Source organism: Cebus imitator, unplaced genomic scaffold (assembly GCF_001604975.1).
Source record: "Cebus imitator isolate Cc_AM_T3 unplaced genomic scaffold, Cebus_imitator-1.0 Scaffold39, whole genome shotgun sequence".
Lineage (NCBI taxonomy): Eukaryota > Metazoa > Chordata > Mammalia > Primates > Cebidae > Cebus > Cebus imitator.
Window position 1 is genome coordinate 8,460,514 of NW_016107354.1, and position 27,940 is coordinate 8,488,453.

General features: G+C 51.2%; 2 protein-coding genes across 9 annotated transcripts in view; both read right to left on the bottom strand.

Moving 5' to 3' along the window:
• The window catches only part of IGSF22 (immunoglobulin superfamily member 22), a 21,458-nt gene extending 2,093 nt beyond the window's left edge, over positions 1 to 19,365 (bottom strand). The window contains exons 1-21 of the mRNA XM_017525881.2: positions 19,257 to 19,365; positions 17,060 to 17,191; positions 16,694 to 16,830; positions 15,339 to 15,438; positions 15,217 to 15,256; positions 14,883 to 15,057; positions 13,806 to 13,919; positions 13,119 to 13,281; positions 11,920 to 12,192; positions 10,680 to 10,964; positions 9,772 to 9,896; positions 9,548 to 9,689; positions 9,124 to 9,420; positions 7,048 to 7,350; positions 5,641 to 5,814; positions 5,313 to 5,441; positions 4,367 to 4,663; positions 3,186 to 3,274; positions 2,791 to 2,983; positions 1,901 to 2,200; positions 822 to 1,151 (exon numbers count right to left, since the gene is read on the bottom strand). Of these exons, the coding sequence (XP_017381370.1) occupies positions 822 to 1,151; positions 1,901 to 2,200; positions 2,791 to 2,983; positions 3,186 to 3,274; positions 4,367 to 4,663; positions 5,313 to 5,441; positions 5,641 to 5,814; positions 7,048 to 7,350; positions 9,124 to 9,420; positions 9,548 to 9,689; positions 9,772 to 9,896; positions 10,680 to 10,964; positions 11,920 to 12,192; positions 13,119 to 13,281; positions 13,806 to 13,919; positions 14,883 to 15,057; positions 15,217 to 15,256; positions 15,339 to 15,438; positions 16,694 to 16,830; positions 17,060 to 17,191; positions 19,257 to 19,365 (3,907 nt within the window). The remainder of the gene's footprint in view (positions 1 to 821; positions 1,152 to 1,900; positions 2,201 to 2,790; positions 2,984 to 3,185; positions 3,275 to 4,366; positions 4,664 to 5,312; positions 5,442 to 5,640; positions 5,815 to 7,047; positions 7,351 to 9,123; positions 9,421 to 9,547; positions 9,690 to 9,771; positions 9,897 to 10,679; positions 10,965 to 11,919; positions 12,193 to 13,118; positions 13,282 to 13,805; positions 13,920 to 14,882; positions 15,058 to 15,216; positions 15,257 to 15,338; positions 15,439 to 16,693; positions 16,831 to 17,059; positions 17,192 to 19,256) is intronic.
• Positions 19,366 to 22,760: 3,395 nt separating this feature from the next.
• PTPN5 (protein tyrosine phosphatase non-receptor type 5) overlaps positions 22,761 to 27,940 on the bottom strand; it is a 64,496-nt gene continuing 59,316 nt past the window's right edge. For all 8 annotated transcript variants that reach the window (XM_037737548.1, XM_037737545.1, XM_017525885.2 and 5 more), the window contains 4 exons: positions 27,408 to 27,518; positions 24,511 to 24,671; positions 24,305 to 24,418; positions 22,761 to 23,863 (listed from right to left, as the gene is read on the bottom strand). In XM_037737548.1, coding sequence (XP_037593476.1) covers positions 23,770 to 23,863; positions 24,305 to 24,418; positions 24,511 to 24,671; positions 27,408 to 27,518 — 480 coding nt within the window. In that variant the 3' untranslated portion in view covers positions 22,761 to 23,769. The remainder of the gene's footprint in view (positions 23,864 to 24,304; positions 24,419 to 24,510; positions 24,672 to 27,407; positions 27,519 to 27,940) is intronic.

The window sequence follows — 27,940 nt, forward strand, 5'->3', positions numbered from 1 at the left end:
AAAAAAAAAAAAAAAAAAAAAAAAAAGGCAGGGCATGATGGCTCACGCCTATAATCCCAGCACTTTGGGAGACCGAGGCAGGCAGATCACAAGGTCCAGAGTTGAAGACCAGCCTGACCAACATGGCGAAACCCCGTCTCTACTAAAAATACAAAAATTAGCCAGGCATGGTGGCACATGTCTGTAATCCCAGCTGCTCAGGAGGCTGAGGCAGGAGAAGCACTTAAACCTGGGAGGCGGAGGTTGTAGCGAGCAGAGACCGCTCCATTGCACTCCAGCTGGGGCAACAGAGCCAGAGACTCTAAAAAAAGAAAAACAAAAAATACAAACAAACAAACAAAACCAAAACCAAACCAAAAAAAAGAAAGTTCCCTTCGTTCCTCCCTTATTTGTGCCCCCCACCTGTCCTTATCCTAGACCAATTTTAATCTTGATTGCATATCAGAATCACCTGCAAAATTTTGTAAACATATATATTCTTTCCAGAACCCTGCCAGAGAGATCGTGATTGGTGAGTCTGGTTTAGTCCTGATCAACAATATCTTTTTTTTGAAGGCAGGTCTAGGTTCACCAAGAGTTGCAAACCACATCTTATCTAGGGATTGAGAACTCTCATGTCTGCAGGGGCCAGGCATATAACAAATGACATCGAAAGGATGGGAGAGCGCTAAGAACTGCGCCCAATTAAGAATGTTTGCACCACCTGTTGGCGGTCAGATTGAAAAACGGTGCCAGCCAAATAAAGAGTTGACTAATGGCCCACAAGGCCAGGCTTTTGCGCCTCTCCCCCACCCCGAGGCCAGGCCCCGCTGTGCCCTCACCGTAGACGGTGAGCGTGCAGCTGCTGCGGTCCTTGCCCAGCTCGTTCTCCACCAGCACGCTGTAATCGCCGCTATCCTTGAGCGTGCAGGTGGGGATGACGAGGGTGCACACGCCGCTGGTGGAGTTGTACCAGAACTTGGAGTTGGCTGTGATGTTGACGTCGCCCTTGTAGAGGGTCACCGTGGGCCGTGGGTTCCCAAGGAAGGCGCAAGTCATGGTGCAGTCCTGGCCGCGGAGCACCGTGTGTGGCTTGAGGGGCGTCAGGAAGCGAGGCGCATGGCGCCACTCCTTCTTCTCGTAGGGTTTGAGCTTGGCGCTCAGGTCCTCAACTGCGCAGGCGAGGCGGGGCGGGGCAGGCCATGAGCGCGCTTTTAGGTCCCCACCCGCCACCGACGTCTTAAGAGTTCAGCTTACACGAAACGCCGAGGACCTGGGCCAGATTCCCAGCGCCACCAACTCTGGGGGCTCGATGTTACACTGGTTCCTAAGGGCTCCCCACCCTCCCCCAGGCCTGTCCCCCGGCTCCCCGGCCCTGTCCCCAGCCAATACAGGGTTCTGCCACCCAAGCTACGCTTTCCCACGCCCCCGGGGCAGAGATGTCATTCCAGCTCCAGCTTCCTGGACCCTGGTATTCCCAGCCGTTACCTCAGCTTTTAACTCTGCCTCCAAGCTTCCCCTACGTCATTTCAGCGTCCACAGCTTCCCTTCGTATCCCCCTAGCTCGTCAGTTCGAGTTTCCCGACGCCGTCCCCACCCTTAACCCCTAGCCTCCAGGGATCGCAGACATCCTCCAGGCTCCCAAGAGTTCTCACCCTCATTATTGCTCTAAGCCCTTCCGCAGCCCCTCCACCGTTGTTTCCGGCCCCAAAGGTACCTCCCCACCTCCACTTTAGTCTCACCCCTAAGTACCCCGAAGAAAGCCAACACTTCCTTCTCTCCTAAGCGTCCCAGATATTAACCCTTCTATCGCAATGGTTTTCAGATTTTATCTTGCCTCTTGGGTACCCTTTGGGACCCTTATGTCATCCCCGCTATTAGGGTACCCAGACTTAATCCAAACTGCAAGTCCCAGACTCACTCGGGTCCTTATTGATGAGCCAGGTGTCCTTGGAGTCAAGTGGCTCACTGTCACCGATTTCATTCCGAGCCACCACTCTGAAGTAGTACTTCCTGCCTGGGAGCAGCCCGGTCACTGTGTACTTGTTGCTGAAGACATGCTCAGCAGCCGTGTACCAGGTGGCGGTGCTTGCATCACGCTTCATAATGACGTAGTGAGCCTCACCGTCCTCCTGCACATCTGGGCTGTGGTTCCAGGTCAGAGTCACTGTGTTGGGGACTTCCTCAAACAGCTGTAGGTTTGTGGGGGGCCGAGGGAAATCTGAAAGAGTTGGAAGATCTGTCAGCGACCTTGGGGGGCCTGAAGTATTGTGTCCCCACCCCAGCTATCTGCCAAGTCCGATGGAAGATGAGATGGGGCAAGTTTCAGGCAGCTGGTGTCTTGGAGTCAGAAAACTATTTCTGAAGTGCAGCTCTGCCATTTACTAGCCCTGTGACCTGGGGTAAGTTACTTATCTGAGACCTCTTTCCTCAATTGCAAAATAGGGCTAACAATGACTATTTCATAGAAATAGTGGGTAAAGAGCCTGGCATGTAGTTATTGTTCAGTAAAAGTGAATCCATTCCTCCTTGGGGGGTTAGAGCTTTATTTTAAAGCTTCCAGCTCTCTCTAAGCAGTCACCCTAATTTTTAATGGGTTCATCTCCATTTGTCCCTCCTGCCCCTCACCCATTTCTACTCTCTCTGCCGACCATAATCTGTAGGATAAAGTCTTGCTCTGTGGTGTCAAAGAAATCTTCATGGCCCTAAGGCACGACTTTCCTGTGGTAGGAACTTAAGCAGCACTGGGGAGCTGTACTTTGGAGAAGTGTTCAGTGATGGCTCCTGGAGGCCTCTGCCTTCTCTCCATACCTGCCACGCGCACATGGATGTCATAGTGTGCTTCTCCAAACTCATTCTGGAGCAAGATGCGGTACACCCCGGAGTCAGAGCGCTTGGTGCTATTGATGAGGAACTGAGAGTAGTTTTTGCTCTTGGTAATTGTTTCTCGGCCCTTGGTGGGAATGCCATCTTTCTGCCAGATCACTTCGGGTGGTGGTGAGCCCTGAGTAGTGACAGGAGATGGCACAATAGGTCATGCAGGTGATATTTGGGGCAGGCCCTCCTCTATTGTTGAGGAGTTTCTACCTGGCTCTTGCATTAGGGATCTGGTGAGGGGCAGAGTCAGAGTCAGAGACTGTGGTGGCTACAATGGCCATCTTGGTCATGTGGAGAGCATATAGGGGTCAGGGTCAGGGACAACTCACAGAGAAAGCTGCATGGATGCAGAGGGCTGTTCCAGCACGAACCACCATGTGACTCTTCAGCCGGGCACTGAGGTCAAACTTGGGCGCAGCTGAGATGGGGGAGACAGAAGTGGGGGCATGGATCTCTCTTTCAGCAAGACTCGGCTTTAAGCCTCCTCATCAAAGCCTTTCCCAACCTCTCCTCTTTTGTGCCCCCACTACAGGCCATACAGACATCTAGCTGCTCTACAACACGGTGAAGCATTTATTTGTTTTCTCATCTGTCTCCTTCTGCTAGTACTCAAGACCCTGGAAGGCAAGTCCTGTGTCTTGTTTCTATATCCCTAACATCTCCTTTTGAAACTGCCTTTGCAACAACTGTAACAGTGAGAAAATTATGACAGTGAAGGAGATCTGATCTAACCAATCCCCATCTTGCCTTTAACTTCCAAACTGCCTGTAATCATTCCTGGTCTCCGACCAAGCTAATTTTGGGAGAGACATTTACTTTATAGTTTAGATGATAACAATCCTTCCCCCAAACTAAATCACCTTTGCAAAGCCAATGAAGGGCCACCAGGTTAGGAGGATGTGAGGAGCCTGAATTCTGCTAAGGTGTAGACATAAAAAATTATCAGCCATTATTCCAGAGATCACAACATTTGCAACTCCCCAATTACTCCTGCAAATAACATCACTATTGTAGAACCTTAGATTGGTTTATGAGATGTCTTTTCAGGTTTTTGCATTTCTGATGACTGATGGCTCCACCTGGACCTGACCATCCCCCACCCCACTGGTCCTGTGGCCCCACTGAGAAGCAGACTCCCTGGCCTCTGAATTTTCAGGGAGCTGATTTGGGTAATAATTCCGTCTCTCACATGGCTCGGCTGACCTTGTGTCCATTAAACTCTTTGTTGTAATGCTGTGGTCTCAGTTAACTGGTTTTGCCCGTGCAGTGGGCAGGAAGAACCCATTGGGTGGTTATACTTTGACACACAGTGGATACTGTTTGGCACACAGTGATTGCTTTGGTAGGGGTGCCCCTGAAGTTACCCCTAACTTTGTCCAGGCACAAGAAGTATGGATGACTTTTTCATGATCATAGCATCATCCAATTTTCCTGTCAGATGAGGCCCCAGAGGAGAAGGTTTGGAGGTACGATGTTGGGCATGAATCCCCAGCCCTCTCTGTATCCTCACCTGGTGGTGGCATGGCACGGACCCCCTTGTCTAGTTCCACAGGCTCCCCAACACCAGCCTCATTCACGGCCCGGATACGGAAGAAGTATTTCTGCCTCTCGGTGAGTCCTCCCACTGTGTAGCAGGTGCCTGAGATGGGGATCTTTGTGCACTTGGACCATTCCTTGCTGTCTTCAGCCCTCATCTCAAGGATATAGCCAGAGGGTGGGTCTCCCTCTGCAGGCTCCCGCCAGGCCAGGGAAATACTGGAGTTGGAGGAATCAGATACATGCAGGTCCTGGACAAGACCTGGGGGTTCTGGGGCAGAACAGACATGTAGTCAGCCCTTCCAACTCATCTCCACTCAATGCCATGGCCACTCCCACACTCAATACTCCTGAACCACATCTTTCGTTACTTCTAGCTCCAGATCCCTCAGTTAACACCCTCAGTACCTAACCTTACACACTCAACCTCCAAATTCAAATTCAGTTATCTTACTGTTTCAACACTTCCATCCTTGAACTCAGTACCCCTTAAATTCAACATACCCCATACATTCAAAACTTCTATATTCAAAACTTTAATTCAGCCTTTAACCCAGCCATCTCTACCACATCCACTTTCAGGCAGTACCCCCACTTTGCTTCCTAAATGCAACGTTCTCTAACCATCTGCCCCACACCCTTACTCAGCCCTCAGCATGCCTCTGCTACCTCGCCTAACCAGAAATACACGAAGTTTAAAAATGGCTTTGCACCGCACCTCCTCACTGTCCCTGACTATCAATCTTTATTTGCTGGCTTTCTCTTGCTGTATGAATCTTGTTGCTCTATGAGGCTGGCAGTTTCCAGAGAGTGGAGACTGTGTGATCTCTCCTGTCATACTTTCCCAGGGAAGAAATTCTTTCTCCACTTTGAATGGGCTAATTCCATTATGTGTAAGGACCTGGCAGCCCCATACTCACTAACAGGATCCTTGGCCACTACTGAGCTGGATGGCACACTGGGCTGTCCAGGGCCTGCCTTATTTACAGCTATAACTCGGAATTCATATTCTGTGTCCTCCAGAAGACCATCCACAGTGCACTTGGTGCCTGAAATGGGAAGATGAGGGGTCATGAGGTCAGAGGCATCCATGGGGTGAGAACAAGCGTGAGAGACATAGAAGAGGAGGTCATGGGATGTTGTTAAAACTTCCAGAAGAGTTGGAGGAGGGACTGTGTCAGTAGTTAATGGGTCCACTCAGCAAGACCTCCTTTGGTCCCTCCTGGGCCTCTATCCCAAGGACCTCACCTTGGATGGGGTCCCTGTTGACTGGCACCCACAGGTTGCTGCCTTTCTTCCTTCGTTCTACAATGTATCCAAGCACTGGGGCTCCCCCATCGTGGGTAGGGGCATTCCATGTGATGGTCATGGCCTCTTTAGTCACATCAGTCACTTGAGGCTGGGAGGCAAAACCAGGAGGCTCTGTGGGGGACACAGGGAGCTGAAAGTTAGGAGGGGGAGCATGTAGACAGTTGCCCACCTCACGCTGACCTCTGCCTCCCCTACTTAAAAAAATTCAAGCCAGCGATTCTTGTTTCTTTTTTAGAGAAAAGCTCTCACTGTGTTGCCCGGGATGGTCTTGAACTCCTGGGCTCAAGTGATCCTCCTGCCTTGGCCTTCCAAAGTGCTGGGATTACAGGCATGAGCCACCGTGCCTAGCACACATGATTCTTAACTTTGCTTGCACATTAACATCAAGTGGGAAGTAAAAACAAAAACAAAAATGAAAAAACCCACCACCACCAACTAGTGCCTGGGTCCCACCTACCCATATTCTATGCCTGTGGTGAAGGGCAAGTATTAGCATTATTAAGGAAACCAAGTGATTCTAATGTGTAGCCAACATTCAGAATCAGTGACTTAACTTTCCCATGGTGTGACCAACAGTCCCATCCTTCTCCTTCTGCTGTCCTGACAAGGAGATAGGTTCGGAGAGGTGTAGGAAGTAATTAATTTGCAATAATAATAATAATAATTATTATATTTGAGAAGGAGTCTCACTCTATTGCTCAGGCGGGAGTGCGGTGGCACGATCTTGGCTCATTGCAACCTCTGCCTCCTGGGTTCAAGTGATTCTCCTGCCTCAGCCTCCTGAGTAGCTGGGATTATAGGTGCCCACCACCATGCCCGGCTAATTTTTGTATTTTTAGTAGAGACAGGGTTTCACCATGTTGGCCAGGCTGGTCTTAAACTCCTGACCACAGGTGATCCGCCCACCTTGGCCTCCCAAAGTTCTGGGATTACAGGTGTGAGCCACTGTGTCCAGCCTGCAATTGTAATTAAAATGCCAGTGTTGTCAAGGGTTTTCCGTGGGGAAAAAGTTAGAATGGTTTCAAGGTTATCCCTAAAGCAGCCTCTTGCTTACTTGGATTCTGGGATGACTTATGGGATGGAGAAAGAAGTGGAGTCAGTTCCCTGAAGTTGTGTATGTTCTGGGTATACCCATGGGAGTGTGTTGTGCATGTGATATGGCTGGACAAAGTTGAGAATTCCTGCCCAAAATGATGTTCTGTTTTTACTCTGGAATCAGTGTGTCTCATGTGACAGCTAGAGAGATGTCCTGTGGAATTTCCCACAGATCAGTGTTCCTTCCTGGCCAAAGGCCCCCATGCTGACCCCTGGGTTCCCCACTGAGCACCAGGCTATCTCACCTACCTATGGGATTTCCTGCAAACACTTCTTCTGTCTCCAGTGGGTCACTCACACCTTCCGAATTGACTGCCAGGATACGGAACTGGTAGGCTTTTCCCTCTTCCACCTTGTTGGTGGAGAAGTTGGTGACTTTGCCATCCACCTCGCCTATCTTAATCCAGGACTTCTTGCCAACTGCCCTCCTTTCCACTATGAACTGTGTCACAGGTCGTCCACCATTGTCCTTTGGGGCCTTCCACTTCATGTGCACACAACTACCTGAGAGCTCCAGGAACTCCACCCGGCCCTGTGGAGGCTTCGGACGGTCTGGGGACAGAGAACAACTTCAGAATGGGGCTTTGGAACAAAGGATCAGAAGGGTCTCCTCCCATTCACCAAAGATCTGGCCAGACTACGGCATACAGTAGTTGGATTATGAGCTTTTTGGATACCTTGCCCCTCCCTGTGTCTATCACCCCTCTTTCTAAGACTTGCCCAAAGAGTTTGATCCTTGCCCTCCTGAATCTCCCATCTGTCTAGCAATGGGTAGACTAGAGACCTTAGGGGCCCCTACCCTTAGCTGATCCCCCTGTCCCCTTCCAGACAAGTTCTCCCTATCATCCGAGCTTTGAGAAGACCAGTGCTTTCTGGTACCACCATTTGCCTGATGTTATAATCATAGTCTGTCTACCAGTTTCACCCCTTTTGAATTGAGAAACTGTTGGGGATACTTCATCTCTGTGTACCCAGCAGTGAGAACACAGCGGAGGTGCTCAGTCTTGCTGCTGAATTGAATTGAAACTCAAATCGTCCCATCCCACAGCTTGTTGGAAATGCAGGTGGAGGAGGTGGCGATGGTATGTATGTGACATGTTGAATGTAAGTACACTCAGGCCAGCTCCTCATCTTTTTCCTTATATCCTCATGTTCATACCAATTCCTAATCCCATTGGAAATCCCCATTCCATCTTTCCCACCTTATTGTATCCCCAGCCCTATCTGACCTCCCACCTTACCCTATTTCACTTTCAAACCCACTACTCTTCCCAATCAAGTTCACCTCCATCCCTGAATCCCACCTCTCTTCTTTTTTGTTGTTTCTTTTTTTGTTTTTGATTTTGTTTTTGTTTTAAGACAGAGTCTTGCTCTGTCACCAGACTGGAGTGCAGTGGTGCAATCTTGGCTCACTGCAACCATTGCCTCCTGGGTTCAAGTGATTCTCCTGCCTTAGCCTCTGAGTGGCTGGGACTACAGGTGCGCGCCACCATGCCCAGCTAATTTTTTTGTATTTTTGTATTTTTTAGTAGAGACGGGGTTTCACCATGTTGGCCAGGATGGTCTCGATCTCTTGACCTCATGATCTGCCTGCCTTGGTTTCCCAAAGTGTTGGGATTACAGGTGTGAGCCACTGTGCCCAGTCATGTTTTCGTTTTTGTTTGAGACAGAATCTTACTCTGTCACCCAGGCTGGAGTACAGTGGCCTGAACCTGGCTCACTGCAACCTCTGCCTCCCAGGTTCAAATGATTCTTGTGCCTTAGCCTCCTGAGTAGCTGGAATTACAGGTGTGTGCCACTATGCTTGGCCAATTTTTGTATTTTTAGTAGAGACCAGGTTTTGCCATGTTGGCCAGGCTGGTCTCAAACTCCTGACCTTAAGTGATCCATCGCGTTGGACCCCCAAAGGGCTGGGATTATAAACGTAAGCTACCATGCCTGGCCAGTCCCACCTCTCTTTCATCTCATTTCCACCTTACCTCCTACCAAGTTCTTATCTTCAAGTCAATAACAGTACTTAAGGTATACTGAAGGTATATTATGTCCTGTGTTCTTGGCTGTACCCTTTAAATGCACTAGAAATGGATACTAGATAAAAAGATCACCTTATTCCAGGTAAGAAACTGAGGCTTAGAGTGGTTCACTCAGCCATGAGCCAGTTGGGAAGTTAGAAAGTAGGCTTTGGCTGCAAAGCCAGCCTTCTAGGCCCATTCCCAGCCCAAACTTCAACTCTATCTCTGGCCTCCTCCTCAGCCTGCCTTTCACCCTGAGTCTGGACAGCAGGTGCCCTCAGCTCAGCTCAGCCCGGCCCAGCCCTGCCCTTACCCAGCACACTGAGGTGCAGAGTGGCCGTAGCTGAGCCATAGTCATTCTTGAGCTTGAGCAGGACGAGGCCACTGTCTTCACGCACACAGTTGGAGATGGTGAGCAATGCCTGGTCTTCCCCGCGCTCCATGGACACGCGTTCCTCCTCCGTCACCTCCATGCCATCCTTGTACCATGTCACTTTGGGCAGCGGTTTTCCCCGGAAGGGGACCTTGATGTGGGCTGTGTGGCCTACCTTCACGGTGACGGGGTGCGCGGCCAGTGCCTCCAGTACCGATGGGTCGATGGTAGGAGGATCTGTGGGGTGGGCAGCAGGGAGGGCTTGAGCATTGGCATGGAGGAGCCCATGGGGCGGGGGAGAAGCCATGAGCTTGTAGGTGGGTCAGGCATGGTTGAGCTTTGCCTACCTTGGGCAGGACCATACCTGCGATGAATACAGAGGCTTCACTCTCTGCGCCCTTGGCCCGGAATGTGTACTTTCCCTCGTGCACAGGGCCCATACTGGGGAAGATGAGCTTGTGCACTGCACCCTGCTTCACAATTTGCACGCCTGGCAAGTCCGTAATCTGAGGGCCCAGGGGTGGGCGTGAGTGTAAGCACAGGCCAGGTCTACCTCCTTCACCCCCTTCCCTGGCCCCTGCTTCAGACCTCCTTGCCATCCTTCAGCCACACACCCTCCACCTTCTCATCGTTCAGCACCACACACAACTCAGCCGGGCTCCCAGTGGCTGCGTGCACATCGGACATCCCGCTCTTCACTGTGGCCAGGCGCTCTGGGGAGAAAGGTGGGCAAGGGACTGGCTCAGGGTGTTGGGGTGGGAGGAGCTTCTGGGAAAAGGTCTGGTGGCGATGGTCATGGGCCTGGCCAGGGGTGCTGCATCAATCAAAATAATTTATGATGAGCAGGTGGCTTGCCAATGTGGTCAATAGGTGATAAGAGGATGGTCAGTGAGGGAAACTAGAACAATAGGTGGGAGGGGGTGGAGAAAGGTCAGTGGCATGGGAAATGGTGACCAGGAAGACAGGGAGTTGGCTAATGGGGAGTTGATTAGTGGAGGGTGGTCAACAGGGACTTAGGATGCCGGGTTGAAGAGGGAAATAGATGGTGGAGATGCCAGTGGTTAGTGGATTTGGGATGTTTAGTTGTGGTTATGCTAGTCCGTGGGATACGCAGGGTCTTTGGGGATTTAGGGTGGCTAGGATCTGTGGAAAATGGTTTATGGTTAGGGAGTAGGAGATGGTCGGGATCAAGAAGTCTGGGATATCAGGGTTGCTGGGGATGATTAGAGTCTGAAAGTGAAGGATGAAGTCAGGAAATCTGGGCTAGAGTCTGGAAGATAGGGGATGATCAGTGTCTAGGAGGTATGGATGTTCAGGGCATGGGAGGTTAGAGCTGGTCAGAATTTAGGAGGTGAGGGTGGTCACAGTGGGGAGACAAGTTGGTCATGGTCTGCAGGACAGCTGGAGTTAGTGGGAGGGGGGCAATTGATGTCCACTGTAAGGGAATGCCAAGGTCAGGGGGACTGGTCAGTGGGGATTGATAGGGCAGGTGTTACCCTCCACGGTGACAGTGGCAGTACTGCAGTATTCGGCTGGGTCTCCATCCTGCATGGCCACCACAGTGTACTCGCCACCATCACTGAGCTGTGCATCCTCAATGATCAGCTCTGCCCGCTTGCCCTCATGGTTCATGTTGTATTTAGCACCGTGTGTCAGCAGCTGCCCATCCTTCTTCCAGCGGAGTGTCACATCCTTGGATGTCAGCTCACACTCCAGGCATGCGCGGCTCCTCTCTTTCACACGTACATTTTTGAGGTTGCTCACAAACTTGATGGGGATGCCTGTGGACAGACAAACACTTGGGCCTACTCCCAAACCACGACGTCCTTTTTCTGCAGCTACAGAGCCATGAGCCCTGTCCCTCCTTCTGGCCTCAGAAAACACAAGAACTTGTGATGTTGAATGTTTGTGTGTAATATGTGACTCACAGAAGTACTTGACAGGGAGAGTCCCAGCTATGGCCCTGACTTGCTAGTTGACTATATGCAACTCATTTACCTCTCTGAGTCTCAGTGTCCTTATACGTAAAATGGGGTGAGAACTTTCACAGTGCTGCAGTCAAGATCTCTAATGCCCCCTTGGAGCTCCAGCCATACCTGCACTCTCTGTATAACGTCTGGACATTTGTACGTGCTATTGCCTCTGCTGGGGATGCTCTCTACTTTCCTTCCTTCTCCGAAAGCTGAACTCCTTTTAGTTCTTGGCAAAGTTCGGACATCATTTCATTATTTCCAACGTTGCCAGGTGATGCCTTTTCTTTGGTTTTCTGTAGCCTTTGTGTCTCCCTCCATCACAGCAATGATGATTCCATGTGGTACATATTCCAGGTGTGGTTCAGATGTGTGACATGCTCATTGGTGTACCTACCATTATATGCGAATTTCCAAACTAGTTGTGGTAGCAGAATGTACGTAGCTAAGAGCAACACAGGTGTGCTGTAATATATGACATTAGAGACATAGGCTAATACTTTCTTGGTCCATGATCTCATATGATAATAAGACCCCAGTGTGGCTTGACTCTTGGAATAATAACGGCTATTCTAATTTCATTTCATACCTGCCTCCCCTACTAGACTAGGGGTTAACAGAGAGGGGAACCCTCTGTCTTTCCAGTACCTATCACAGGGCTTTGAAAAGAGGAGATGGATGGCTAGATGGATATATAAATGATGACTGCCTGCATGGAGGTTGCTGTGCATAAAGCCCACCCCTTAGGGTCTTGCCAACCACTCACGGTCAATAGTGAGCTGGGCCTTCTGCACCAGTTTCCCCGCCTCGGCAGAGAACTCGCCGCTATCACTGAGTCTGGCATCCTTAACCTTAAGCGTGTGGGTCAGACCATCCTCGGACACTGTGATTTCATACTTGTCATCCCTCTTCAGCTCCTTCCCATTGAACTTCCACACAAAGTTGGGCTCTTTCTTGGAGAGGCGGATCTCAAACACAGCTGTCTGGCGCTCTGTCACCTTCAGAGGCTTCATCTCTCCCAAGAATTTCAGTGGCTCATCTGTAGCAAACAGTAGGAGGGTAGTCATTAGGCTGCTCCCTTCCGAAGGGTGGAATGGTGAAGAGGGCCCTCATATGTCATTGGCCTCCTATAGCCCATGGTTGGGGGAAAGCACCCTTCCTTTGGTTTTGTTTTTGAGCCCTTCTTGTCTGGAGTCCCCTCCCATGATGTTCATGTGGTCTTCTTCCCAGTAATGATAACAGCAATTTTGAAAGCACTTATGTGGTTTTAGGTATGTTCCAGGCACCATTCTAGCCATATTAATTCATCCAATTATCACATAGGTGGATTCTATTACTCCCCATTTTGTAGATGGGGAAACTGAATCAAAGAGAAGTTAAATAACTTGACCTAAATCACATAGCTCATAAGAGGCAGAAACTGGGATTTGAATTCTAGTAGTGTAGCTCCAGAATCTGCGTTCTGTTTTTAAACTTATTTTTGAGACAGGGTCTTGCTTCATCGCCCAGGTTAAAGTGCAGCACAGGATTGTGGCTCATTGCAGCCTCTGCCTGCCAGGCAGCTAGGACTACAGGTGCATGTCACCATACCTGTCCAATTATTTATTTATTTATTTTTGTAGAGATGGGGTTTCATTATATTGCCCAGGTTGGTCTTGAACTTTTGGCGTCAAGCGATTCTCCTGCCTGGGCCTCCCAAAGTGCTGGGATTACAGGTGTGAGCCACCATGCCTGGCTCAGAGTCTATGCTCTTAATCACTATGCTATACAGCCCCATGGCACTTAGCTCATAGTCTTCTTCCTTACATCTCATGCTTCCTCCCTCTGTTGACTTCCATCCCCACAATCCTTTCTTGCATAGTCCTACAGTCCTCTCTCCAATATCGCCATGGATCCCATCCCTGGCCATTCTTCTCTTCCATCCTGACATATCCTCCTTGTGCCCTTGCATGCCCCCACTCATACCCAGCACTGTGAGCTCTGCACTCATCCGCTTATCGCCCACGGACAGGCTGTAGATGCCAGCATCGTTCATGTTCACGTTGGTAATAACCAGCATGTACTTGGTGCCCATCTGCTTCACATCGTACTTGCCCAGGGAGTACTGGATCCTCAGTGGCTCAGTACCCTGTCTCATGGAACAGTAGGAAAGCTGATGAAGGGCTTTAGAAGGAGGCTTTCAGAGATCTCCATTCCCCAAAGCCAGCCTGAGTTGGGGGGTGCGTGTCCAACCCTCTAAAGACACACAGAGGTCCCTATGATCTCTATAGCTTCATCATCTGGCTTGGTAGAATCCAAGATCTCTGCCTCCCCACAGGCCTCCTCACAGGCCCGAACTCTTAATATCCATGAGTTCATTAGTTGCTTTCCCTTAGAGGCACAGCTCTTCAGTGACCTTCAAGAGTATCTAATCTAGCCTTTCAATTTAAAGATGGGTAGACTGAGGCATAGAGAGAGGAAAGTGACTGTCTTACATCACACAACAAAGTGGTGAAACAGCTAAGAGTAGAGCCCAACTCCAGCCTCTTTCAACCATACCAGGAGGCATCTTCTTGATGGGATAGAAGAGAAGCTATGGCTTATGGATAATGAGAGAAAGGGGTAGAGAGGAAGAGATATCACCAAGGTGGACCCTGGCTAGGCATCCCCCACCTTGATCCATATCATCTTGACATTGGGGTCTTTCAGCTCCATGATGCAGTCAAAGACCACTGTCGTGTCAATCTTGGCCTCTTTGTCCTCCAGGGGCTTCAGAATCCGGATGGCCTGAGAGATTATGATAATAAAATTACAAGTGTCAGTGGTACCCAGAGCCTGTCCAGGCTGTGTCCTCAATCCTGGAGAAACTCTTAAGGGTGTGGGGAGAAATGACTAGGCTCATTAGATAATACCCTGGACTGCTCCACTGATCAATGGAAAGATTTAGAAGGAAAGGAATATTATGGGGGATGAGTAAAGAACCACCATTCATGGAATAGTCACTATGTACCTGGGCCTATCATATAGATTCCCTAATTCCAGGGTAGATGCTTAATGAGTTGGTTGAGTGAACCAATGAATGACAGCAACAACACAAAAACAAATGAAAGAAGAAAGTATAATTTTCATTTTGTAGATGAGGAAACTGAAGCTCAGAGAGATGCTCAAGTTCACACAGCTAATAAGGCAGTAGAACTGGGATTTGTTTGTTTGTTTTGAGACGGAGTCTTGCTCTGCCACCCGGGCTGGAGTGCAATGGCATGCTCTTGGCTCACTGCAACCTCTACCTCCCGGGTTCAAGAGATTCTCCTGCCTCAGCCTCCTGAGTAGCTGGGACTACAGGTGTGTGCCACCACACCCAGCTAATTTTTTTGGGCATTTTTAGTAGAAACAGGAGTTTCACCATGTTGGACAGGCTGGTCTTGAACTCCTGACCTCAGATGATCCGCCTGTCTCGGCCTCCCAGAGTGTTGGGATTACAGGCGTAAGCCACTGTGCTTGGCCTAGAACTGGGATTTGAATCTAGGTCTGTCTGACTCCAAAGTCCATTCAAGTATATTAGGGAGTGGTGAAGACAGGAGTAGAAGGAAGGTGACTTGATCTCCCTTGTTGCTTTCACAGTAGAGTATGCCTCTGAGTATATGTGTGTAGGGTTGGGGAGACCTTGCTGCTGTGAAATACACAGGCACTAGCACTTTGAGTGAGGCCCTGCCCCTGGCCTGCAGCTCCTGCCCCCTGCAGGGCACTCACCTCCACCTCTACTTTCTTCATCTCTTTGAGCTTCTTGAGCAGCCCCCGAAAGTCGGTGAAACCATACTCCATGCAGACCCTCTCAAAGTCTTTCTTGGGCACCTTGGACAAAATCTCCAGCATCTCTTTCTCATCTGCCACCTTCTTCTGCTTCTTCTTGGGAGCAGGGGGTCCCCTAGGAGAAGGAGGAAGGGACTAAGCTTGTACACAATGCCTCTTCCAACCTTGAGAAACTCCTCCCTACTCCATGGATTCTTGGAACTCAGGGCCCTGTTGAGAGGTTCAGCCTGGATGAGGAGACAATATCTTGGGCAGAGGGACCCGCCAGCCTCACCTCTTCTTCAGCATCTTTTTGAAGTCCATTTTCTCTTGACCTGAGAATAGACAGAGGGACAGGTTCAGACAGGGGGAGTCTGGTCCCTAAGAAGAAAGGCCTGGAGGAAGGGGCCGACTCACCTTCTGTTACCAGCAGAGACACGGTGTAGATGGCATCTGCATGGTCATTGCTTGCAATACACTTGTAGTTGTCAGAGTCATCAGAGGTCAGTGGCTCCAGCTGGATCAAAGTCCGGCCATTAGTGGGGGAGGGAGAAGGAACCACAGGGAGACTTTCTGTGAGATAAGGAAGGAGGGCTTTTTCTTTTTTTTGAGGGGACAATAGGAGCTGAGTGTTGGGCATACGTGTGGAGGATTGAGCAGCCTGTATGATTTGGAGGTACCAGCTAGCAGTCAGTGTGAGCATGCATGTTTGTAGCCTGATTCCAGAGCAATAAAACTGTCTGCTTCTTCATCAGACTTTCCCCCTTGGCTGTGCGCTCCCAGAAGCTCCCTGCCTTGTAACTCTATCTGCAGTTTCTGGCATCATCTGGCTGAGCCTTCGTTTAATACAATTTACTTCTCTGTACTGGCACTGGGCTGAGCCCCAGAAGGAAGAGTGGTGAGTAAGGCTGACTTGATGCCTGTCTGGATGGTGCTTGCAGAAGTCTGCTAGGCTCTCAGCAACTGTCTGCTGAATGATGAGCTTGTGTAAGAGGTGGCCAGTAGGGGCACCTGGGGCAGCTCCTGTGTGCTGTGAGGGGCTGAGGGTCCAGTGACGATGGGTCTTTGGGAGGAGACTACTTCTGTCTGTGGGGAAAAAAGGAGGCTCTTTGCCTTTCACAACAGGAAATCGGGTCAGGACCCAAGTGATTATAGGATCAGAAGTAATTATAGGCCTAGATCTCCCAGTGACCCATCCCTCCCTTTCCTCCAAGGGCCTGGAGCCAGAGGTTGCAGCTGGTCAGGCCTAGCTCTCAGAAAGTGACCCAAAAGCTGGTTAGACCTAAGGATGATCGGTCCTAGGGGAAGCTTTTCTGGAGGGTTCAGCTAAGAGCTAACAGCCCGGAGACCCTCACCCCTACTCTACAATCAGTCCTTCCGGCAACTCCACACCCACTATGGTCCCGCCCTCCGTGGCCACGGCCACCGTCTTGGTCCCGCGTTCCTTTTGGCTCACTCGCCTTGTGGACACGCCCCTTTGCTTCCATTGGCCCCGCCCCTCCCTCTCCCCCCTCCGGCGTCACGTTCTGGCTCTGCCCTTGCTCGGCTTGCCCCGGGAGTAATTTGGGTCTCCTGGTCCTTCGGGCAATACCGCGGTTCCTGACTTGGCCTCTCTTATCCTGCCGCGCCTCTTGGGCAATGACAGCTGCTTTTCCCACTGCCCAGTTCTAGGGCCGCGGTTAAGGCTCTCCGCGGTGAGAAGACTGGCTGCCCGCTCTGGGGTCCATGTCTGTTGCTTTCTCTGTAGCTGGACTCGGGCTCGGCCCCCGCACCTTCAGCACGTGTTCCTTGTTAATGCTGTCGTAGAATATCTTGGCGGACTCCTTGATGGGGATGCCGCTCTCCCTCTTCCAGGAGATGTTGGGTTTGGGGTTCCCCTGCACCCGGGCTCGGAACACGGCTTTGTCACCTGCGATGAGCACAGGGCACATTGTGGCTAGACCCCCTGCCACCCTCTGCTGGCTCCCTGCCTCCTCCCAGACACCGGGGCCTGGCCCCGGCCCCGAGCAGGGGAGGAACCCTTGGCCAGGCTCTGCCAGGGCTTAGCATTGGAGGTCGTTGGGATGGGAGGGAGGGTGGGTGCAATCGATTAGAAAGCGAAGCGCTGAGGCCCCGGGGAGCCACGGGCAGCGACACACCCTCGGGCGCGGCGACCGGGTGAGGCTTCTCCACGAACTCAGGGACGCTCTCGCCCGCAGGGATGTTGGAGCTCCGGGTCACTAAGCTGAAGAACTCCACTGTGCTCGAGGACTTCCTCGTCACGACCTCCTCTGGGGGGGCAGGAGAGAGGTCAGAACAGGCTCCAGGTAGAAGCCCAGCTGGCGAATGGAGGACTGAGCTTTCTTGAGGGGCCGGTGAAGCATAGGTACAAAGGCCATTTAGGGAAGTGGGAGCAGGACCAGCTACATGGGGAGAAAGCAGGGTGGGTCGATGGGCCATTGTGTTATGGCAAATTTTAACCACTAGGGGACGCGAACTCCTTTCCCACACCTCAGTGGTCCATTACCAGCCCTGAGTCCTAATTTTTTTTTTTTTTTTAAGGAGGCTTCTCTTTTGGAATTTTCTTGGTCTCTTAGGCTTCTCTCCTGGAAGTCCTGGTCCTCCAGTAGCATTAAGAGGGGCTAGGCCTGCTTCTGCCTGGGCGGTCTGTAGCTTGGCTGAGCTCTGCTCTAGATTTTCTCCCTGCCATTCTGTGGGTTCAGCATTCATTGCCTTGGGAGTGGTGATTCACGAGTGAGGAACAGGACACATTCCCACTCCAGTGGGGCTATATATGGGAATATCCTTATCTGAAAGCACATCTTCAATGTGGAAATATAATTTTATATTTAGAAAACAGAAAACAGTTTTTGTAGTATAAAACTACAGAAAATCTTGGCTGGTGAGTTTATCAATTCATAACAATTGCTCTGAATCATAGAACACATTCCTTGAGTCAGGAACTGTGCTAGGCACATATCAGAGATGATTTTATTTAATCTTCACAGCATCCCAGTGAAGTAGGTGTCTTTATTACCCCACTAATCTGACAGAGGGAAAAAATGTGTTAAGAAGCTCTCATGGCTTCCTTTTAAATAGTAACCAGAGGTCTCAAAACAGGCAGAGTGCAGGGGACACCTGGGCTGCGGATGTCTTTTATGTGACCTCTACAATGTTTAAACAGAAAAGTAACCCTACATCTGAAATAGAAAGATTTTACATAAAAATTCAGATTTCTGGATTCTCAACACTGAACTTGTATTCCCGTATGGCAACATTCAGTGGGAGGTGAGTCGTGGCTGCACCTTAAATGGGGTATACAGTCTCTAGTTTACTGCAGTCTTTTCCCCACATTTATGTTCCTTGCCTGGACCCCGTTGGTCAATGGTCTACAGCTTTGGCTGCACATTATAATCCCTGGAGAACTTTACAAGCCATACCCGATTTAGTGGTCTGGGGTGAAACTCAGGTACTGCCATATTTTTGCCCCCCTCACCACCCCTGCACTGAGGTGACTCTGATGTGCAGCCAGGGCAGAGAGTCACTGCTGTAAATCACTTGAGTTTGCAACTTCTGATCTAGACCACAGGCCTTGAGTCCTAGCTGTTCCACTTGCTCTGCCTCACTGGCCAGCAGGGGCTGGTTGGTACAGAGTGTTTGTCTGGCCTTGACCTCCGTGCACAGAGCACTTTGAGGGACTCTAACCCTTTGAGGCTTTGAGGGAGGGGCAATGACTATGAGAAGAGGTATCCAGTGTCTTGGCCCCTGGCCATCTTTTAATCTCTTTCCACTAGAGACATGACTAAAACACTCTGTTCAGCTCTGAGACCATTTCTAAGCTTCCCCTTGGTTCTGCCCTCCTCCAAGTCTGGCCCCAGAGGGCTAAGAGCCTGGAAGCTTAGGTCACCTTGTTGTTTATGTGTTCACCTTCTCTCTCCACTGGTAGTCCTGTCTCCTATTTCTTAAGTGGAGCAGGGTCAGCATTACTGATATGTAGATAAGGTGGCTACCTTCCTAATACCCCCCAAGCCTGAAATTCTACCTTTGGAGATGCAATCCGTTCACCTATGGCTCTGATCTCCTTCAGCAATTAAGAGTTTATCAGTCATTCACACACATCCACTTGATTGATTTTTTCTAAGCTGTTTTCCTGGAGATCTGATTTGTGGTGAACATCAAGCTGGCTGAAGCTTTAACAAAGCCCAGATTAGAAGCACAGGTTGGGAGGGGACTGCTGTTGGTATTGTGGACTTCTGAGGGGTCCATTAGTGGCAAAATCTGGGGCCACCCAAGGGATGGGTGTGGAGAAAGAATAGCTGCCCTTCCCGATTTCTTCCCTGCCCCCATTCCACTTGCCTCCCACGATCTTGGTTGTCTGGGAGAAGGTCTGCACGTGGGTGGTGGAGCTGGAGAATTCCATGGACACGTGCTTCTGCAGCATCTGCTGGCTGTGAATGGTTGTCATGGTGACAGCAGGCGTGGGCACTCACCTGTGAGACTGGGGAGAGGATGCGGCCATGAAGGACAAGACAGGGAGTAGGAGGGAGATTCAGAGATGTTATGTGTGTGTTCAGATGTAAGAGGAGATGGAAGCACACAGGAGAAGGCCAGGAGAACAGTCAGACTCTCTTTTCTTCATTTCCTTGCTCCCTTTTCCTGGTTAGTTTCCAGTCCAAATCGGCCTGTCCTCTCACTGAGTAACTCCAAACTATTCCAGGGTCTCAGAGGGAGAGGTTATAGGGCTTAGACTTACCCAGCCAACTAAGTAAGGCCTGGAGGGAATTGAGGATACCTATTGATAGCTACATGGCACTAAGGAGGCAGTGTTGGATGTTTCATCAGGAGGGAATGCAGTCAGACCTAAGAAGGAACTTCCTGACTAAGCCATACTGGAGTGGGCCTTAGAAGGAAGCTGTGGCTCTTATTCCTGGGTCCTGGGGACCGCAGCACTGGAGGAATGCTAAAACAGACGAGAAAACATTGTTACAGTTCTGCTTGTGTTTGCAACATGGTAAAGGCAAAGGCTTAGTTTTCATTTCTTACATTTTTCTTTGAACTGGTAATGAAATCACAAATCTAAAGAATAAAATAACATAAAAATCTGTATGAAGAGGCTCCCTCCCACTCCTGCGTCTGTCTTACAGCCCTCTTCACTGCAATAAGTAACCAGTCTCTAGGCTCCTTCTAGACCTCCAACATGCAAATAGGAAAACTCATATGTTCTTGCCATCTTCCTTTTTTAAAAAAATAACACATAAGGTAGCCTCTTACAGTTATACATTATAATGACCCTTTCTTTTTTTACTTAATGTATCTTGGAGATTTTTTCCATACCAGATCATAGAGTTTCCTCATTTCTGTTCAGAGCACCATGTTATCTCAACGACTGGATGTCCCTCCATGTTTTATTTAACCAGCGTTGTGATTTTTTTGTGTGATCTCGGCTCACTGCAACTTCCTTCTTCTGAATTCAAGTGATTCTCCTGCCTCAGCCTTCCCAGCAGCTGGGAATACAGGAGCGCGCCACCATGCCCAGCTAATTTTTGTATTTTCAGTAGAGACAGGGTTTCATTATGTTGGCCAGACTGGTCTTGAACTCCTAACCTCAAATGATCTGCCTGCCTTGGCTTCCCAAAGTGCTGGGATTACAGGCATGAGCCACCACATCTGGTCAGCATTGCAGTTTTTAAAGCCCTATATATGTATATATATATATATTTTTTTTTTGAGACGGAGTTTTTCTCTTGTTGCCCAGGCTGGAGTGCAATGGCGCAATCTTGGCTCACTGAAACCTCTGCCTCCCAGGTTCAAGCAATTCTCCTGCCTCAGTCTCCTGAGTAGCTGGAATTACAGGCATGTGCCACCATGCCTGACTAACTTTTCATTTTTAGTAGAGATGGGGTTTCTCTATGTTGGTCAGACTGGTCTTGAACTCCTAACCTCAGGCGATCTACCTGCCTTGGCCTCCCAAAGTGCTGGGATTACAGATGTGAGCCACCACACCCAGCCTAAAGCCCTATTTTGTATATGAGGAAACTGATGTCCGAAAGAAATGACCTGCACAAGGTCACTCAGACTAGACTCCTAGCTCTTGACCCCAGTCCAGTGGCCTCCCGGAGGGCTCCAAAGCCTTCTTTGAACCAGGTAGTTTGGGGTTAAACTCTATTCCCTCCCTCCACCCCCTAATATATCCCTGCCTGGGCTGCTTCTACCTTTGGGTTCTGAGACTACTCCCCTGCCCCTGTTCCTGCTCTCTACCCTATATTCCCCTCTGGGCTCAGAAGGTGGTCAGTTTTGTCCCTTCCTGAGGGAGGAGGGGAGCCTTACCTTCAGCACTGACCAGTCCTTCTCAACTCTCCAACGCTGTGTCCACGGCTTTGGAGGCTCAGCTAGTGCCTGGACTGTAGGTGGCCTGTCTCCTTCTTCCTTTGCCCCAACAGTGAGGCTACCAGTGTCATCAGTTCCTTAAATGTCTGGCCCCCTGGGGGTGATTCCTTACTCAGACTCTGCAGCTGTCTCAGCTAGATGGCACACTGCTTGTTTGTAGGGGGAGGGTGGCGGAGAAGGGAGGCGGGAAGAAAAGCTGGATCCAGGCTGGGGGAAATACTGAAGACCAGGTGGGAAGGAGGCTGAGGGTGGCAGTCCAGCGGCGCCTTTTCTGTTCCCTTGTGGTACAGGTTTTGGCTCTCACTGCTGCGGGGTGGGACCTCTCTGAGCTGGGGTGCTCAAGGTGGTGTGTGTGCACAGGCACACACTCAGGTACGTGTGCATGCATAATCCAGCAGGGCTCAGGGAGCAAAGCAACAGGTCCATATTTTCCAGGGACTGGGACAGGGTGAACTGGGGAGGGCCTCTGGGATCTGCTGCTTTGCTACACAAATCCAGGGGGGTGCCATTCATGTTGCACTCTTATGTGTGGTTCATACACAGCCTAAATATCTTTTCAAGGCCACCCTGGGGAAGGACAGGAAAATGTTAGCTTTCCTTCCTCTTCCCACTTCAACAGCCCAATCTCCCTAATCGGGGTAGACGAGTAGGAGGGCCTATCCTCTGGGGGTTGTGGGGAGGTCTCTGCTTGAGGGTGACTGGAGAGTATGGTCACCTCTTCTCAAGGACCTCCATCTGGGCTGCTTCAGCCACCCTGTTATTTTCTCATCTGTAGTACATCCTGCGTGCCTGGACCCTGGGTCCCACCCAAGGTTCTGGCATCTTGTGAGGCCTTTTTTTGGTCAGCACCCTTGCCCTGGGCCCCTCCTTCTGCCCTGGGGTGATCCCCACCTGCCAGCAGTGGCATCGTGGCTACTTTTGCTCCATCCCAGCGGGGGCAGGGGACAAGAATAGAACAGGAGTGTCCAGGATGGCTCAGGATCTGGGCCCACAGGCAGATTCCCTGGGCCCCTTGGGAGGAGCCACTCTGAGCCCAGGCCTTACAAGGGAAATGACTGGGCTGTAGCTGCTGTTGGGACCTGTGGTGCTAACATGGGATAAGTGGCCAACAGGGAGGGGCCTGGGTGGGACCTGAATGTCTCCTTGACTTAGCCTTGGGCTCTCTGACACATCTGTTGTAACTGGTGACCTGCCAGCCACTGTGCCTTCCCTGGAAGCCTTCCACACCTGTCCTTGAGGCTCCCCATGGCCCAGAGCATCTGTCAGGGCCGAGGCTGAGGCTGTGTGAGAATCCTGCAGAATGGACGCAGTTTGGCTTTACACACGTGGACTCATACTCGAAGTCTCCACAAGGGGCTCCAGTGAGCCGAAGGGCAAAGCTCTCTGTGTGCCCATGCTGGGGAGGGGCACAAAGACCCAGGTATAGGGAGGCAGGCAGTGGAGGGGACAGGCAAATCACACAGACCCAGGAGGTTAGTTTTGCTTAAAATGCTCTGTTTATTGCTCTATTCAATGACCACGAGCGAATTATAAAAAGACACCAAATGTCTCTGTCTGCCGTGGGATAAATATTTAAAGTCAGCAATAAAAACACGTGGCTCCAAGATAACACATGTTGCCAAAGAGTCATGCATGCCCTCCTCATGGGCTCTCAACACACGCATGGACATGGGAACACACGCAGAGCGACACGCAGTGAGACTTCTAGGAAGGCTTTCCCACAGTGACGCAGAAACATGTCTCACACAGATCTGGGGCTGAGTCCCCATCCAAACCTTGAGCTCCCCTCCCCTCCCGCACAGGGCTCAGATCCTCTGGGTTGCCCATGCCCCATCTGCCTGCTTCCTCACCAGTGCCTCACAGGCTGGGCACTACCTCCTGAGGGCATCTGACACCCAGAAGCCACCCTGGCTGTGATGGCCACTCCAACCTGGAGACCTCTCCCTCAGCTGAAAGCTCTCTGGTAACCCTCCGGCGCTCCCCATGCCTAACGCCCGGTCATCTGCCTTTTGGGAGAAGTGCAGGTGGGGCTGAGGCAGGCACCTCTGCCCAGGTTGCTTAGGGGCTGGAGCTCATTACCCCTTCCTCGCCGAGGAGACACAGTGTCCGGTACAGACAGCAGAGACGGATGGACAGACAGAACACACCGCAGCAGGACACTTGGCACGGAAACGTTCTGGATCAGGTATTGATGGAACCATCGTTAAAAACTGGGGCCCCGGGTCTGCATGGTGTGGGTCAGGCCCTGGGGCCCCAGGCCTGGCCTGGCGTGTCCCTCCCCGACCCTGTCCCCTACTCCCCAATATGTACAGTAGGAAGAGTGATGCTGGAGGGTAGGGGCCAGGCCAGGCTGACAGAGGACAGAGGGAGCCGACTGAAGGGGAGGAAGCGGGGAGCAGGCCCAGGACCCGAGGCGGGGCCCTGGGTGAGGGCCAAGACTCAGGCTGGGCAGTGCCCAGAGAACCTTGCAGGAGAAGCGCAGTCATTCTGGGGACTGGTGGGACAGCTGCTTTTCATAGAGGCTCATGACGTGGTGCACAAACTGGTACTGCTCGCATGTCTGGATCATGCCGCCCCTGCCCGGCAGAGATGCACAGTGGCGGGAGGGAGGGTCGTGGAGGGATGGGCTGCGGGAGGGTGTCTCAAAAGCTACGGAGTAGCAATCACTTGCCAGGCCTGCTAGGGGCCTTGGCCCTGCGCATCTTGGAGACCAACCCTTGCCAACCATTACCCCCTGCCCCTTCCTATCAGGGACACAGAGGACATGTCCCACCACTTTCAGCCTCTGTCCTTCTGTCCACCAGCTCTGCTTCTCTTCTCTCTTCATCCGCGCCCCCTTCCCCCCAATCTGGATCCCGCCCCTCTACCCAGCTGCACTCACTGCTCCTTGTCTGCCCCTCAGTCCATGCCAGTGTTTCCCATCTGCCCCCATCTCCCATGCACATGTGGGTCTCTCCCTTTGTCCACTTGGGGCTCTAGCTCCCTTGTGTGTTCCCCACCCCTGCTTGTGGACTGACCTGTCCTGACGGAGCTGGCACGTGGTCTTCAGGATGTCCACCACACCCTCCTGCCGCAGCTGCTGGCAGCAGATGCTGGTGGCAATGAAGCAGCCGGTCCTCCCAATCCCTGCACTGAGGGCCGAGGGGACCGGTGGGGTGAGGGGCAGGGCAGTCCAGCGGGTTGGTGGGCTGCCCCGCTCCAGTGGCTGGCTGGGAGGACCCACCTGCAGTGGACGATGATGGGGGCACAGTGGGGCCCCTCCTGTTGGGCTGCCTCCTCCACCTCCCGCACCAGGTGCAGGAGTGGGGGTGCCCGGTCTGGGGTCTTCTGGTCGGGCCAGGATGTGAACCAGTAATGCTTCAGGCCTCGCTCCTCAGTTCCACTCTGTCGAGGAGACAGAGGCCCACCCCTGGTATGTGTGAACTCTTTCAGTCCACAAACCAGCCCAGAGATGGAGATAGGATGGGAGGCGGAAGAACACAAGAAGCACACAGAGTGGGACCCCTTAACCCTTCCATCTAGGCTGTATGGCCCAGTGGCACCAGAGACCCAAAGCCCGCTCAGTTGTGGGGGTTGGTCAGCAGCGTTGACATGGATCTTGCCTTTGGTTCTGCTCCAACAACTCCAGGATCATCCAAGAGGGGCCAAGAGCCCCTTCTCCAATTTATTACTGTCTCCAGGGTTCCTTATATTAATAAATGGCCCCTGAGTCGTCCCTTTGTCACATAGCCCAGCCCCGGTTCTCTTCTCTTGCTGTGCTTCGCCTGCCCAACTTGCCTCTATCCTTAGTGCTGCAATTAGTGCTGCAAGTTTTACCACCTCTTCACACTCCCCACTTTACTGCCACCTTGACCTTTATCATTGCTCGAGTGTGTGAGATTTCTCCCTCATCCCCGACTATCCCAGATCCACAGAGTCAAAACAGTCTGTGTACAACACACATCTGGACGTGCTGCTCTCCTGCTCAAAACCCATGGCTTTGGACTGAATGTGTGTCTCCCTAAGTTCACATGTTGAAACCAAATCCCGAACATGGTGGTATTGGAAGGGAGGGCCTTTGTGAGGTGATTAAGCCATGAGAGGAGAGCCCTCATGAATGGGATCGGTGCCTTTATAAAAGGGGCCCCAGTGAGCTTTCACTCCTGCCATGTGAGGACATGACCCTGGACGTGGGCCCTCACCAGGGTCATGGTGCCTTGATCTTGGACTTCCCAGCCTCCAGAACTATGAAACATAAACCTGTTGTTTGTAAGCTGCCTGGTCTACGGTATTTTGTTATAGCGGCCTGGGCAGACCACAGCACCCTTCAGTATCTCTCACAGCTCTCAGAATAAGCCCCACTCTCCTTAGCCCTTTGCCTGGCAAGTAAGATACCTGCTACAGGGCCTGCCCTTCCAGATACATCTCCTTCCCCTGCATGCTTGTGCTCAATGCTCCCGCGCTCCAAAAGGTTTGTAGGTAAACTCTCAGCAGCACACGCAAACACACGTGCACATACACATGCACACAAGTGTTCCGTCTTCCATGCCCTTACTTCTATTTTTCTCTTTGCTGGGAATGCTCTCCTCACTTGTTGCTTACTTATCCTTCAAGACCCCATTCAGCACCACCACTTACAGGAAGCCCTCCCTGAGCACATTAGCTGGCAGAGGGTCTTTCTTCTATATATACATGATTATACACACATACGATATACATAGCCTATATCCTATATACCTATCTCTAGCTCAGCACTTACCATCTTATACATGCTTCTCAAGGAGAGAGTCCAGGCTTTGGGCAGCTGTGTGTTCACAGTACCCAACCCAGAACCAAGCTCAGGCCAGGTGCTTGTAATGGTTTATGGACAAAAGTAAATTCCCTCAAACTCCAGGATGCCCTGGTTCTTCCCTTACCATCCCCATGACATCCCCCTGCCTCATCTCAGCCTTTCTGGGGCATTTCTTTATTATTATTTTATTTTTATTTTTTTTACAACTTTCCAAGCTGAGAAAGCATATTATTTTTTTATACACCACCCGCCCCCAGTTCCTACAGCCCGGCTCCCATAAGGGGTGGGTGCTCACAGGCCGGTGGTGAGTGGAGCTTTCTGGGGAATTTCTACCCAGGAAGCCAGTTTCTCAGGTCCTGGGTTACCTGGCTGTGACAGCCACCACTGCCTCTGCTCTTTGTTTCCTGACCCTTCATACCCTCCAACAAGTCCTGGATCTTAGAGCTGCTTGGGGGTATAGGGCACTGCTTTCTGGGGGCTGAGATGCTCTCGACACCTTCCCTAGCCTCTATCCAGTGGGAGAGGGGGCAACTCAGAGGGCCAAGTCTCAGGTCTTGTGCTCAGTAGCCCCTGTGGCTGTCAGCATCAATGAACTTCCTTGGTTGCTCCTGGATACAGCATCAGCTTCCTGGTGCCTGGCTTGTCTCTTCCAGCCTTTGGGGTTATTATAGCCTTCCTTAAACATGGGTCTTGTCATTTCTCACAAACAGAATCCACTAATCCCAATTCCAAAGGAATAGCCTCCTCTATTACGCTGATCTTGGAAGAAGCACAACTTCAGGGTGGGAGGATACCTTCCCCCACTCTTCTGGGCTGTTTTGTATTGCTTATATTTTGTGTATCTTCCTTTTTCTTGTTTTCTGTAACCACAGCCTCCCTGTGCAACCCCAAGGCAGCAAAGAGTGCCTGCCCTCTTGTGGACAGATTGGGCATTACAGGCCAGAAGCCCAGCATCCCAGGTGAAGAGAGATTTCTCGGCCGGATCTCAAAAAGTCATGATGAACCCTCAATTATAAGGACAGTGCTGGAGGCTGCTGAAATCACCTCATCCAGACAGTCCTGGCCTTGGGAACGTCTGAAGCATAGCTAGAAGGCATTATGAATGACAGGTAGAGAGAGAGCCCAACAGCATGAAATGCAACTAAAGACCCAGAGATGCAAGGGGTCTGGTTCTACCTCTGGCCCCCAAGTCCATTCACCACTTACTCATCTGTACTTACTAGAAATCTGGGAGTGACACTGGCTTTTCTGTCAGCTACAGTGGACTTTGGGGACCTGTTTTCTGTGGAGTCCCCAGTTAATCCCCGACACTCGTCCTCAGCCTCGCCCAGCCCTGCCCCAGGCCTCACCTTGAGGGAGATGAGTCGAAGCCGGTAATCCTCAGTGTGAATGACTTTCTGCACAGTGATCTCAACACCGTCGTACACCACCTGCTCCTCCGGCCAATACTCGGTGCATTTCTGCAGGGGCCCAGATCAGGCTCCCATGCAATCCTGTTCCCTTCCCACACTCTCCCCAACACCCTCCAGGGCCAGCGGAGAGATATACAAGGGCAACAGGGTTGCTGCTACAGGGTGCTGGGTTCAAATCTCAGCTGCAGACTCTACAAGCTACTTCCCTTTCCTGAGCCTTAGTTTTTTCCTCTGGAAAACAGAAGTGCTACCCATATGAAGGATGGAGATTCGGTTAAATGGGACCTTTTATGGAGATTCAGTTAAATGGACCCTTATGGGCATAGGAGTAGCCAACACCTGTCCTGGCAGGCTGAGAGGCAGCAGAGTGCTGTGTTTAAGGTCACGGGCACCGGAGGTGGAGAGGCCACCACCAGGCATGCCGCTATCTGTGAGGCCCTGAGCAAATGACTTAACCTCACCGAGCCTTG